The sequence below is a fragment of the Sminthopsis crassicaudata genome, chromosome X (assembly GCF_048593235.1).
Source record: "Sminthopsis crassicaudata isolate SCR6 chromosome X, ASM4859323v1, whole genome shotgun sequence".
Classification (NCBI taxonomy): domain Eukaryota; kingdom Metazoa; phylum Chordata; class Mammalia; order Dasyuromorphia; family Dasyuridae; genus Sminthopsis; species Sminthopsis crassicaudata.
Window position 1 is genome coordinate 6,453,916 of NC_133623.1, and position 15,002 is coordinate 6,468,917.

General features: G+C 46.2%; 1 protein-coding gene across 1 annotated transcript in view; it reads right to left on the reverse strand.

The window, feature by feature from the left end:
• Positions 1-15,002, reverse strand: part of TRPC5 (transient receptor potential cation channel subfamily C member 5) — a 154,958-nt gene that overhangs the window by 70,084 nt on the left and 69,872 nt on the right. The window contains exon 3 of the mRNA XM_074278255.1: positions 1,567-1,965. Coding sequence (XP_074134356.1) covers positions 1,567-1,944 — 378 coding nt within the window. The 5' untranslated portion in view covers positions 1,945-1,965. The remainder of the gene's footprint in view (positions 1-1,566; positions 1,966-15,002) is intronic.

Sequence of the window (15,002 nt, forward strand, 5' to 3'; positions counted from 1 at the left end):
CTATAGCCCGAGCTTGCCATCCTGAGCAAGTAAGAGGCTCTTCTCAGAGCCCACTGCTCCCTCTTTGGGTACAGACCTAGGCTGCCATGGTCAAATTGAATCAGAGAGCTGAAGCCATTCTCTAGATCATTCTGGAATAAAGAATAGCTCAATCTGATCTCAGACACTTAACACTTCCTGGCTGTGTGACCCTGGGCAAGTCACTTTCCCCATTGCCTCAGCAAAAAAAAAAACAAAACCAAACCAAAACAAAACAAAACAAAAAAAAAAAACAAACAAACAAACAAAAAAAAAACAAGAAAGAAAGAAAGAATAGCTCTTGTCTTTGGAGACTTGGGCACCAGCATTTTGAGTTTTCTCTCCACTATATAACTAGCTGCTTCCATTCTGGGCTTCTTCACTCAGGCATCAGCGAATCACAGGGAAGGGAGAGAAATTTGTCTCTGTGATCCTGACAGCCGAGAGCAGTGTCTAGAAGGCCCCTTCCCCTAGTTCTCTGGCCCAGCCACCACATCATCTCTCTGCCATGGGCTCGGGACTACGCCAAGAATGGTACCTGAGTGTCTCAGCCCTGAAGCCTGCTGTTCTTTGGCAAACTCTCCACCATTCCTAAACAGAATAAAGCCTCGCTCGGTGGAGGTGTTGAGACAGCTTTGCTAGCACATCAGGGAAGTCGGTGTGGATGGGGAGCCATCTGTCATGGACAAATGAGTAAGGATAGCAGACTCTGGGGAAGGGGGGCACCGCGGGTGGAGGCAGACAACGCCAGCCTCTTCAGACAGGTCTTTGAAGTCTGCCCGGTTCCAGCAAATTCAAAAGGATACGGGCTTCTTGACTGCAGGGATCAGTAGGATTTGGTGTTTCCCCGCTACACAGTGGGAGGCACTAGTGTGTACTTAATAAATGTCGATTGGATATTGAATTGAATACTGAATGTTGACCCCAAAGACTAAGTTCTGCAGTCAAATAAGGGAGCTAGCTATGGTGAAGTAAGGACGGATGGTTGGCACTCAGCTTCCCCTGCACAAGGAAAAGCAAAGCAAGGAAGCAGTGTGCAGAGTGTGTGCTCTTTTTCCCTTCCTCTCTCTCTTTCCCTTTCTCCTCCTCTCTCCCTCTCTCCCTCCCTCTCTTCTCTTTGTCTATCTCTGGATGTTTATCTCTGTTTCTGTCTCTGTCTCTTTCCTTCCTTCTTTCTCTTTCTCTTTTTTTCTCTCTCTCCATCCTTTTCTCTTTGCCTCAGTCTGTCTCTTTCTCTCTGTCTCTCTCCCTGTCTTTTTCTCTGTCTTTGTCTGTCTGTCTTTCTCTCTCTTACCCATTGCTCATATTAAAAAAATGCTGACTGTGTGGCTTTAGACAAGTCATTTTTGGTTTCCTCATCTGTAAGGTGAAAACGTCAGCCCAGATACCACTAACTTTATTATTTATTTATTTATTATTTAAAGGCCTTTGTTACCCAACATCTGACCTCTGGACTGAATTTTAAGCTGGACTCACTCCATCAAGCCTGGCCTGTGACACCGAGCTGTAGCACGTACCCATCCCCTCTTCCCCTCGAGGCGCCCTCACCTGTTTTTCTCCACTGGGCTTTCGGTAGCTGAGCAGCAGCTCCACGGCTCCGACCACCTCCTTGCGGATGGCGTAGAGCAAGGCGTCACCCACATAGACGCTGTGGTTCAGCAGCAGCTCCATGATCTCCAGGTTCTCATTTTCAATGGCAATGAGCAGGGCACTGCGGCCCAGGGGGTCCATGCAATTGATGTTGACGTTGTAGTAGATTTCGGCCTCGTGCAGGACCTGCTTCACACTGGCGTAGTCGCCTTTCTCCACGGCACTGAGGAAGGCCTTTTCCTCCGCAGAGAGCTCAGCCTCTGCCCGCACGATCTGCAGTGGGATGCGGTCCCGGTAGGGCGAGTAGTTCACCTTTTTGTAGTAAAGTTGAGCCATGGTTCATAATGGCATGAACACCTAGGTGGGAACAAAAAAGGACAACGGCCACATGTTAAAGAGCCCCGGGCTCTCAAATGACCATGGGGGTGGGCATGGAGGAGAGGGAATATCTAGGGGCTGGCTGATCACTGAGATCCTACGAGGTGATCGGCTTAGAAGGGAAAGGGGCCTTCCCTCATTTTACAGAGAAGAAAACCGAAGCTTTGCCTGGGGTCCAAGAGGGAGTATGTGGCAGAGGCCAGATTGGGTCACAGGGCCTCTGATTCCAGGATCTTTGAATTCTACCCAGAATCTCTTGCTGGAAAAATCTCACTTATGTTCTCAATACAGAATCTCTACCCGACCTTTCCATGCAGGAAGAAAGCAGGAAGGTGAGAAAGACCTTGTCACGGCAGCCTTATGTTTCCTTTCCCTAAATGAGGTAACCAAAGGGAAGGCATCAGTAATGCAAGGGGCTCTGACCCACGGCCTATGCTTGATGAAGGCCCAGTAAACAAACCAGAGAACACAATGGAAAACCACCAGCCAGGTCCCAGTCAAAGCTACAGCACTTAATGGTACCAGTTTCAGGAAGACAGAAAAGCTTTAGGGAGGGTCTGCTGTGTAAATCCTTGTTCTGCCCCTAAGGAACCCTGGGCACTTTGGGTACAGCACCTCTCAGTTACCCAAGCTCACAACCTCAGTGTGTACTTATCTCCTTACTCTCCCATCTTGCCTGGAGCCAATCAGCTTCCACGCTACAGTATTGCTCACATTTGACTCCTTCCCTTTACTCACACAGCCCAGATCGCCTGAGCTCAAGCCCTCAACACCTTTCACTAAAGTGACCCGTGGCCCAGCTTGACTATAAAAATCAGGACTCAAGGCAGGATCCCAGGAAGCCTTGCGCCTTCATCTGGGATCCAAAAGGGGGACATGAACTGTGAGGTTTTTAGGGTAACATTAATTAAACAAGTTCCACAAGTTCTTTGCGTCTTCATCTGGGATCCAAAAGGGAGACATAAATGCGAGGTTATTAGGGTAACGTTAATTAAATGAGGAATATCTTGCCACCAGGCTCCAGCTCCCTTTGAAACCTAGGGACAGCAGCCACTCTCCAAGAGCCAATCAGCCTGCCAGGCCAAGGAGCTTAGAGTTAGCCAGACTCGATAGGCATTTATTAGGCATTGACTTCCTGGTACCTAGGATGGAGCCCGGCACAACAGAGAGGCTTACATGCTTGCTGAAGAGAATGGTTTTTCTACCTCAAAATATGGTACTCGGAACAGCATGACAGGTAGCCTGACCAGGATGGAGGACTCCAGGGTCATCTGTCTGACTGCTCCTTCCTTCATGTCTCTCTTGTCCAGACAGACAGACCGACCCCTCTCCCATCTGCTCCCTAGGTTTGACTGTCATCTCTATGCACGTCATTCCAAGATCTATAAATCCAGTCCCATTGTCTGCTCTGAGCTTTAGTCCCAAGTCACCAACTGTCTATGGAATATTCCCAGCTAAATGTCCTGGAGATCTAGCCTCATTTCCTTCCCCTTCTCTTTCTGTTGAAGGTGTCGCCATCTTCCCAACACCCAATATGGATTCTGAATACTTTCCCTCACCCATATACAATCAGTTGCCAATCTGACCTTCACAGGACCTCTTACATCTTATTCCCTTCTTTCCATTCCCACAGCTCCCATCAGGCCCTCACTTCACCTCTTGCCAAAATGATTACAGCTACTTCCTAATTGGACTCCCTGTCTCAAGTCTCTCCCCACTCCAGTCAAAGTGATTTTCCTTAAGCATGGATCTGACTGTGTGTCTCCTTGACCCAGACAACCCCAGTGCTCCAGCATGACCTTTATGAACCAAAGTCCCGGACTTTGATGTTAAAGCGCCATACACCCTGGCCCCATCCTTTCCACTTTATGTGCCTTCTTCCCAAACGACCTTGGTTTTAGCCACTTTGCACATGTTTGTATTTACTACTTTCTATTCGTGCTGTATATAATTTCAATATCTATTGGTCTTCCTCAGAACATAAACTATTGTAAGCAGAAATGATTTCATTTTTTGTACTCATTTCCCTAGTGTCTAACGCTGGCACGTAGTAGGTGCTTAATAAACACAATGGATTCACAATCTGTACCTTTATTCTTGATGCTTTGGCTGCTGGGTATTGCTAAGCTTAGAGCACACTCAAAGCCCCAGAGCTTCTTCATAGGAGTTGCTGTGTGGGAACACTTCCCCTAATTCACACTTGTATGGGTCAGACTTTGTGGGCCTCAAACACAAGACTTTATCCCTTCTGTCCTTAAGCTACACTTTAATACTTGAAACCCTATCATTCATAAGTTATCCCTTTGAGTAAGGATACTGTGGGTCCAAAAGGCCTCTGGGAAAATGTACCAAGTTATAAGCCATTGTGGACTTCCCTGACTTGAGGTCCTGGGGTCAATATCTAGGAAATGATGAGTCCCGAGGATCCGGGGGCAGGGAATTTTGGATGGACAAATCCTGGCAAGGACTAGAAGAGGGGTCATTGTCTGGGAGGGGTAGGGCAGTGGTGAGGGAAAGAGCTAAACTTTGCCAGGGGTCACTTCTGATCTTTGGGGACATACGTCCTCAAGAGTTAGGAAGGCTCAGGCCTCTTCAGGAGCTCCAGGCTGACTTGGCCTCCACTCCCCAACCAGAGTGGCCAGATCTCAGGAGCTCTGGGCTTCCTTCCAGTGTGCAACCAAGGCCCAGGGTACTGTCTTGGCAAGTCAAGCAGTGGCTCGTGGCCTGGGGTCCTGGTGGGAGGAGAGCAGCTGCTGCCCCTCAGACCAGTCAGCCTTGTAGGGCAGCCAGAGAGGCACCGGGAACTGTCTAATTAGGTGATTAAGATAATTGTTCTGCAATGGTCTCGTTGTACCAGATGGCCTCCCTTCCCTCAGTAACTCTGCCGCCAGAGCCCCCTGGCCTCTCACTGTCAGGAGCAGCAATCTCTCTATTTCCCTTTCTACATGTGTCTATGTGTGGCCGTGTCTATGAGGCAGACGTGGCCAATGGGAATTCTGGTGAGGCGGCAGATTCTAGTCGGGACGAGGGAGTGTTGGCGACTTTTGTAAAGGGGTCGGCCAAGATTCGTTCACTTGTCTGTTCATTCGTTCGTGTTCTTTTGTCGTGTGGGTGACAATGACAAAGGGATGGACGGGGAAAGTGGCAGGGGTTGTCTGTTGGCATCTTGTGAACCTATTAGGCTAAAGGAGTTGGCAGATGCCTCTGAGAACAGCCTAGCACCCGGTTAGTCAGATGGTTGGGAGGCAGGGGCATTGGGAGGGGCATCAATCAGCCTTGCTCTTCAATCCCACTCTACCAAACTACATCCATGGTTAAGGTCGACCCCTTCCTGCCAGCTTCTTTGTCTTGGTTTCTGCTGCTGTGAAGCTGGCCTGGGCCATGCCCACCCGGTTTCTGTGACCTCCCCAGGAAGCCCTTGCCCTCAGCAGTCAGAATATCTAAGGCAGAGATCTTCTAGTCAAACTCAAATCAATTACAAAACCATTTGTTAAGCCCTTACTATGGATACAGACCCCTCTGTACCCCTTTAGGCTACAAAGACAGAAAGGAAACAGTCTCTGCACTTGAGGGGTTTATGTTCTACTGGAGAGAGGAACGAGGACGACATAATAGTTATCATCTGTTGAGCACCTACTATGTGCCACATGTGGTGCTAAATGCTTTACAAACATCCTCTTTGATATTTACCACACTATGATGTGGGTACTACTATTATGCCCACTTACAGTTGGAGAAACTGAGGCAAAGGTTCAGTGTCTTGCCCAAGTTGGGAAGTATCTAAGGTAGGATTTGAACGCGGGTCTTCCTGGCTTCAGGCCCAGTGACCTATCTACTCACTGCACTGTCTAGATGCTTAATAACATACGCACAAGTAAATACAAAATCATGGCAGGAAGGAGACAGTGCCAGTCATTGGCAGGGGGGTAAGGAGAATCAGAAAAGGCCTCCTGGTGGAGGCACAGCTGAGCTGCCCCTTGAAGAAAGCTGGAGACATGCCGAGTTGCCCCCACCAAGGTGACATGCGACAGTCCACCATTTTTCCAACAGAGTAGGTGAATTCAGAGAAGGTGAGATCTCCTAGTGCTCTTGGGACAATGCCAGAAGCAGAACTTGGGACTTGTTTCACCATAAGGCTTTCTGTCTCTCCCCAGGCCGTTTTTGTCCTTGGACAACCTTGGAACAGACACCACAGGAAAATTCCCAACAGACCCCAGGACCAGGGCTTCTTAAACCTTTTCCACTTGCACCCCCTTCCTCCCTGAGAAATTTTTATACACCCCCAGGAATATAGGTCCAAAAAATAGGTCTACAAACCAAACATTTACTGAAAAGGAATCATACACTTTAAGAAGCATCACCCGAAAAAATCAGGCTCCTTTCCACCTGAGCCTTTGGCCACCAGTGTGGCGCCAACCTACCTCTACTTGTCCTGGAGCACTGGGTGTTCCAGACAAACTAGACTGCTTCTTACTACTCGAGCTCATCGAGCCATCAGCTCAGGCGCAACCTCCTGACCTGCCTTTTCCCCAATGGAGAAGCAAACTATGTAACTTTGAGTTTCTCCTGTCCATTGGCTTGGCCCCCAAGTTGGACTTGGAGCCACTTAGTTTCAGTAGATCTGGATAGGACCTCAGAGGCCATTTAATCCAACTCCTGCATTTTACAGGAGAGGGAACTGAGGTCTAGCAAGGGGGAATGACTCTGCCAAATAGTTATCTGTAGACTTGACCACCTCTCCATTTCTGGAAAGCAGAGATACAAATTCTCCATTGCTAAAGTGCTTTCGAGGTAAGTCACTTTACATACGGCCTCGTTCGTTCCTCAAAGCAATCTTGGGAAGTAGGTATTATTATTATTATTATCATTATTATTATTATTATTATTATTATTATTATTATTATTATTATTATTATTATTATTCCCATTATCCACAGGAGAAAACTAAGGCTCAGAGAAATGAAACAATTTAATTGTGGTCACACAGTTAGGAGGTGTCACCTGAAATGTTCACCCAGGTCTCCCCAACTATAAATTGGGTGCCAGGCACTGGGCACACTGGACAGTGCTACTCCAATAAGACCCAGGTATACGCATGGCTTTTTGGAAGGCTGGCATCATATGGGCTCCTGTCTGCTTTCAGCATCTGAAACTGAGGGTGAGGTGGAAAAGTCCCCCAAAGGGGTGGGAACAGCCCAGCCAATAGCTTAATGGGCAGCAACGAGCTACTCAAAAAGGCCGAGCAAGAAGAGCAGTGTGAGGAAACTCCATTCCCTCAGACGCAAGGCCCCCGCCAACATGAAGGAAAGGAGTTGGCTCCACTCGTTTACTGCCAAGCCCCAGCCCTCGGAGATGACTGAGAATCATGGCTGGCCCAGAGGGTTTCACTTATTCTCTCCCCTCCTTGTCACTGGCCAGAGGAGTTTGTCAAACCTGGTCTGTGGCATTTGCGGGTTGAAATGATGTGATTCAAAGAGACAGATCGATGGGCTGGGAAGATTGCCAGAGAGTGAGGCGGCTCGACCAACTCCCAGCCAACTCTCAGTCTTGGTATCTTCTTGACGGCCAAAAACCAAGGAATTGCCAGGAGTACGCCCTAATGGTCAAGCATGGTTCTGGGCACAGTTGAAAGAGAAATTATGTTAGCCTTCAAGGCCTCTCTGGTCTCCTCTATGCCTCCATACCTCTTCCAGGTGATGTCCCATCACTTTATAGCTGCTTAGGAGCTCTCCCATAGAACCCACCTAAACCCCATCATTTAGTCAGCATTCAAGCTTTTCTTTCGACAATATTTAGAAAAAGAGATTCACATTGGGGAATAGCTTTAAAAAACACCCTGTGATATACAAATATAATACAATATTATCATATAGAACAAAATAACCAATAGGAAGAAGCCAGGAAAACATGGGAAAAGTTGTATGGCCACATGTAGCATGAAATAAGCAAGAAAAGGTCAACAGAAGGAGGTTGGACTATGAAAAAAATGAAAAATGGAGGAGAACAAACAAGTACAGCCTATTTCCTTCTTCTCTTTGCCCATCCTTCTTTTCTCAATCTAGGATCGTGGTATTTCAAACTGGAATGGTTCTCAGAGACAATATAGTTCAACCCCACATTTTCTAGATGGGGGAATTGGAAGGGCCCTGTCAAAGTCCATGCAGCCAGTAAGTGGGAAAGAGAGCCATAGTTCGAACTCGGGCCCTTTGATCCAACCCCACAGCTCTTCTCTGGACTGACCGGTCCAGGTTCCTCCAATAAATGGGGACGGTACTAGATTGAAAGTCAGGAGACACAAACTCCAAATATGGCTCTGCCATTTGTAGCTATCATGTGAAATAGTGATCTCAAAGAACTTGAACACCCCCCTTTCTGCTCTAAAGCAGATCTTCTGCTCCTTTCCAGGAGTGGACACCCCAGTACCTACTCCATAAAGACTTGGTGACTTGAACCAAGTGAAATTTTTCTCTTGAAAACTAACTGCTCTATCTCTGTTTCTTCCAGTAGGAACAACGGCGGCAAGCCAGCCTGTCTGCCTGATGCCTGATGAATAGACGAGGCCTCAGGACGCACAAGAGCGGTCAGACTGTCCTGGGGATGCCCACATGGCCCGGGCAGAGCAACCCAAGACTGAAGCAGCAGGCTTACAGCCGACAGAGTCACCCTCTGGGATAACTGGCCGGTGGTCAGCCAACTTGGCTCTTCTTTGATGAGCCGTTAGGCCCACTGAGGGCATATGATATAGAACCGGGAGATCTTAGACATCACTTAGCCCCCTCATTTACAGAGAAGGAAACTGAGGCTGGGCTGCAGGTGGTTTGGCGGTTAGATAAGCTCACCAAATAACAGAACAGTAAATCCAACTTGGACTTTTTGACTTCAAATCTGGAATCTTCCCAATGGACCACAAAGCCCGGGAGATGATGGTGCTGCTAGCTTCTGCACTTGGCAGGGTACATCTGGAGGCTGGAGGTCAGTTCTGGAGGCAGGTTAGAATGACAAGGAAATAGGGCGATCCATTTCGGGACCTGGGGATGTGTGCCCAGAGAAGAGAAGGTTTAGGTATGGTGTGGAGGGCTAGACATGCTGAATGTCTTCCAGTATAGAAAGGACCATCTTGGGGAAGAGGGATCAGACTTGCTCTTCTTGGTCTCAGAGGGCAGAGCAGGAAGCAGCAATGGGGAGAAGAAGAATCCTACCAAGTGGAGGGTCTTCCAAAGGTGCAGGACAGCCCGACAGGTCCAGAAGAGATTCCCACTCAAGCCCAAGGGCCCAAGATGCCCCAGAAAGTCCTTCTGATTCAGGGATTCTCTGTGATTCAGAAACCATAGAGCTCTTTGGATCCGAGTCATTCACTCCAATGCTAATTTCTGAGGGTTCTGGTTTGTTGGCTCGAAATCGCCAACTCCGGTTTCCAAGCAGAAGTGAGGGTCTGCACCCCACCCTGGTGGGGGTGCTTTACAGACATGTCACACCCTTTGAGAGTGAGGACATTAGGGTAAACAAAGCAAGGGAGTGTCTGGGAAGGAGTACAGCAGGTGGAGAAATAGATTGAGTTAAGGAAAAGCCAGCCTTTTGGTCTCCCATTTTCTAAGAACTTGGAGAAAATCCATCTCTTTCAGGTCTCATTCATCAAATAAATAGGTTGGGTTTGTTTTTTTTTTATAAGAAAAGAGCATCATTGTTGCTGGGTTGGACCACTTTTGTCAGACTTGATGGGCTAATAGGGGAATATTTCAAGAGGGCATAAATTCCCAGGCCATTACCCCCGCTCCTCGTATGCCACAGTTCAGAGGGATTGCTTGGTTCCCATCCATAAGCTCAAGAGCTGCCTCCTTTATTGTTTATATGAAGAAATTAAGCCGACTAGCCAAATGTCCCAAGATGCTTTGAGTGAGTCTCCTTGGCCTCCATTCTCTGTCCCGCTTGACTCCCCTCAGTTCTCTTCAACTAATCAATAAACACTTTCTATCTACTACAATAAACACTGTGCTAAGTACTAGGGATACCACAAAATAGCCAAAGACAGTCCCTGCCCTCGAGGAGCTTACTATCTAAGAGGAGGGACAACGTAAGAAGTGAATAAGTACAAAGCAAGCCACAGAGAAAAAGAATGAAGGAGTGGAGAAGGATTCCCGTAGAAAGGGGATTTTCATCGGGGATTAAAGGAAACCACGGAGATCTTATGTGAAATGGAGGAGGGAGGATGTTCTAGGCTGGAGAAACAGCTAGAGAGGATGCTGGGCTTGAGGGATGGAGGGGCTTGTTCATGGAACAGCCAGGAGGACAGTCATTGGCTCAAAGAACACAAGATGGGAGTAGGAGGTGAGAAGACTTATTGTACTTCAATTTGTCAAACATGAAGTTCCTACTAAGTGCACATACAAAAAGCAAAACCAAATTATTCAGTATATAGGGTATACAACGTGTAAGTCAAGGGTTAAGGAAAAAATAACAGAATTTGAGAATGGAGAAAATATCCAGGAAGACCGGGAAAGGGCTTCTTGTAAGAAGTGGCATCTGAGCTGAACTCGGAAAGAATTTGAACGTTCTAAAGATGGAGAAGAGGACGGATTATGCTCCCATTACATGGGGGACAGCCTAGGCAAAAACATGGAGGCTGGAGATGGAATGGCAAAATGTGGCTAATAGCTGATTAGACAGTTTGGCTGGAATTGAAGGGAACTAACATGAAAAAAATGTAGAGAAGGCCATGTGAGGACATAACATTTTGGACTTGGAAGCTAATTCAAATCCAGTCTCAGACACTTCCTGAAAGTGTAACCCTGGGCAAATCACTTCATCTTGGTCTGCCTCAGTTTCCTCATCCATAAAATGGGGAAAATGGTAGCACTTCCTCCACATGGTTATTGTGAGGATCAAATTGTAAAATGCCGAGTACATTCCTGACTCATGGTGAGCGACTGATGCTTGTTGATCAACCAAAAGACCTGGGTTTGAATACTACTTCTGATATTTACTAACTGCGTTACTATGACTATAACCAGAACCTTTTCCCTTTTTTATGTCCTAGGCCCCTTTTAACAGGAAGTCGATAACCCCCCTCCCTTTGCCATACGGTGAAACCAATGGGTCCCTTCCTTCTCAGAATGTTTGTAAATGTAATAAATGTGTAATTTATGTGTAATTATATAACATGTAATTTGCATGTAAAATGCAAATATGTAAGAAATGTGTAGTTTATGTGTAATTATGTAACATGTAATTTGCATGTAAAATGTAAATATGTAATAAATGTGTGATTTATGTGTAATTATGTAACATGTAACTTGCATGTAAATGTAAATATGTAATAAATATGTAATAATAAATGTGTAATTTATGTGTAATTATGTAACATGTAATTTACATGCAAAATGTAAATATGTAATAAATGTGTAAAAAATAGAAAAATATGTCAAATTACAAAGGAGACAAATCAGAGTGAAATACCCTTATTAAAATCTTTTTGGAAACACCCTATTTCCAGCCTGCTACTTAAGCATCCTTGCTCTAAATCTAAACCTTGGTTTGCTCATATACCATTCCCGTAGCCTCAAGCTTGCAGGGGTGTTGTAAGGCTCCAGTGAGATTAAGTGTTTTCTGCCCATAAGGTCAGATATGAAGGCTTGGAATGAAGGCCAAAGGCTTTAAATGTCAGCTGGGCTTGGTATTCTATTCTGACAGCAAGAAGAAGCTTCTCCTGATGTTTACCGAGCAGAATGACAGAATTAGACTTGCGTTTTAAGAAAATCATGTTGGCAGCTGAGGAGAGAATCAATTGGAGTGGGAAGAAACCAATTAGAAGGCTATTGCCATGGTCAAGGTGAAAGGTGATGAGGGCTCGCGATTGGCTCATGGAAACATGGCAGAATATTGAATACAAGAGGTAACATGGAAGAGAAATTAACCAGCCTTGTCAAGTGATTGGATGAGAGAGGTCCAGAGGGAACAGAGAGTCAAAGATGGCCCTAAGGATATGCACATGGGTGACTAGAAGCATGGCAGAGATGTTTTGAAGAGGGGTAGGGTGAGGGGGACCAGGGGAGGGAGAAAGACGATGAGGTCCATTTGGATGTACTGAATTTGAGATCCTGGTGGGACATCCTGGTGAGGATGCAGTTGATGATAAAGGACTAATTAATACTCAAGAAGAGAAAGTAGGGTTGGATAAAAATAGATCTAGGAGTCGTTTGCAAAGAAGCAATCATTGTAGCAGTGGGAATTGATGAGCTCGTCAAGGGAAGGGGTATGGAGAGTGATGAGGATCTAGGAGAGAGGTCTAGAGAATATAAGAGGCTAGAAGAGTAATGATCTAGTAAATGAGATTGAGAAAGATCAAACAGAAAGACCCAGGAAAAAAGCAGTGTCAGAGAACGCTAAGGAAAGAAGGATCACTGGGGAAATGGGTAGGTGGAGGCGGTTAGTTATAACAAAGACTAACGAATGGACAATTGGGAAATCATTGGTGACTCTGGAGTCTGGGATTGGAGTCCAGTACATGCTATAGTGGAGACGGCAAACTCCAATTAACTGGACACCTGCTAGCACCTCCTAAATTCTTGGCTTGCCTTAAGAATAATTCTGTTAATTAAAACATGGAGAAATTAACAAAGGGGAGCTTCTATTCTGGATCTAATGCTCAGCCACAATGAGGAACTCTTTGCCAAGAATTCATGATGAAGATGAAAATGTCCATATATCATCAAGAGCATCCCTTACTTTTGGGGAGAGTAGATTTCGAAGGATTCAAATTCAGACAAGATCCCATGGCCTAAAATTCGTCAGAGGAAGTCATCCCAGGAGAGATGGAGAGCTCTCAAAGACGCAAATCTGAAGACACAAAGGGAAAGGGCCATGAAGATTTGGAAGTGGTTTGGATGAATTCATGGGGGTGGAGGAGAGCGAGGAATTGAGGAGGATACCTCAAGGCTATGAGTGTTAATTAGGAGAACAGGAGTGCCCTAAACAGTTACATAGAAGCTGGGAAGAGGGTACGGACTGGGGAAAATAATGAGGTCTCTTTTGGACATGTTGAGTTTGAGATGGGTATGAGTCATTCAATTAGAGATGTCCAAAAGGCAGTTGGTTATGGGGGACTTGAGCTCAAGAGGGAGATGGACTGGATACATAGATCTGGGAATCAATGGCATAGAGAGGAGCATCGAACCCAGGAGAACTGATGCTACTAAATGAAAAACTCAAGAAGAAGAGAAGGCCCAGGACAGACTCTCAGGGGATAGCCACTGTTGGGGAGTCAGTGACAGGAAGGATGATTCAGCCAATGAGACTCAGTATCCAGGAGAAGAGGGCGCTCACCAGAGCCATACACTCTGCAGAGGGCAATCTCATTTGAGTTCTGAGGTTGGAAGCTAGAATGTGGAAAGCTGGAAAGAGAGTGAGAAGAGAGGAAAAGAAGGCACTCGGTAGACACGGTTTTGGCAAGGATCTTGGCTGAAAAAGGAAAAGAGATGAGAATGAGTTGGTAGGGGTGATGGGGTCAAAGGAAGCATCTTTTCTGACCTGCCTATGTCTTTAGGAAGCTGGAAAGAACACAGTAGACAAGAGAGACTGAAGATGGAGGGCATGATAATGGGGACACTCTGCTAGAGAGAACAGGAAGGAAAGGGATGGCTTAAGCATCCAAGCTGAGGGTTGGGCTTTGGCAAAGAAAAGGGTCACTTCTTCAGCAGCGACTAAAGAGAAAGCAGATGAGGAGGGAAGAAGAGGAAGCTCTCATCTAATGGCTTCAGTGTTCCCTGTAAATAATGACCTAGGCTCCTCAGCTGAGAGGGCAGGAGCAAGAACTACTGGAGGAGGTTTGAAGAAAGGAGAAAAGACAGAGTTCAGACCAGCCTCTGAGATGAAGAGGAAGGAGAATGATTTAGGGAAGAAGAAAAGGGCTGCCTTATAGCAGTGAGGGCCCACTTTGACATTGAATAGCATAAATGTGTAGTAATAAGCATAGTTGCAGGACCTTCCTAGGGGTCTGTTTAGCAGCCAGTAAGTAGAATGGGAGAATAACCATTTATTAAGTGACTACAGCACAGCAAGCTAGGCTAAGAGCTTCATTATTCCATTTGATCCTTACAACAACCCTGGCGGGAGGTATTGTCATTATTCACATTCTACAGGTGAGGAAACTGAGGCAAACAGAGGTAAAGTGATTTGTCCAGCTAGTAAGTGTCTGAGGCTGGATTAGAACTTGGGTCTTCCAGACTCCTGAAAGAGTAGCTAAGAATGACTTCAAGGGAACTTTCAAAACCATATTGTGGGAAAGCCTGTACAAAATCCTCCTACAGGGATTCACGAGGTGTGGTGATGACCCAAACATCTCCAAGACCGTGGTGGCCAAGAGTGAGTCCTGGTGAGTCCGCGAGAGAGACTTCTATTTCAGTCTTAGCATTTTCAGGGTCAGCCTAGAGAGCCACTAATGATGAATGCTCTGCCCATGAAAACCCACCAAACAAAAATAACAAAATGGCTTCCAGGTTTCCACAGTCCCTCTTATACTTCTAGAGTGATGGTGGGGAAAGTGAAGAGGGGATCTATGAACCTCTAGAGCTAAAAAGGACCCTCGAGGACCTTGAGTTCAACCTCTCACTTGACAGTGGAAGAAACTGAGCTTAAGTGACTTGCACAAGCTCATGAATAACAGAGATCAGAAGTCCTCTGACTCCAAGCCATTGATCTTTCCCCTTGCACCATGGCAGGGGGAACTCCTAGTCAGTTTTTAGATTACATATTACCATTAACTTAGTTGTTGTTACTGAAAATGTAGGCTCCTTGTCCAGTGACCACCAAACCTACAGGCTTGGAGGAGCCAAATCCCATCAATCTTGATATTCTCGCTATGAAATAAGCAAGAAAATCAAAGGATGGTATCTAGACGGGAACGAGAAGACAGGTTGGTTTTGTTGAGGTAAAGCCAAGAGTGGGCAGTTATTTTTCTTGTGCATCTAAAAGCAACAAGGAACAGAGGCACGTGGGACACGTGGTCCCCTCATCCTGCATTG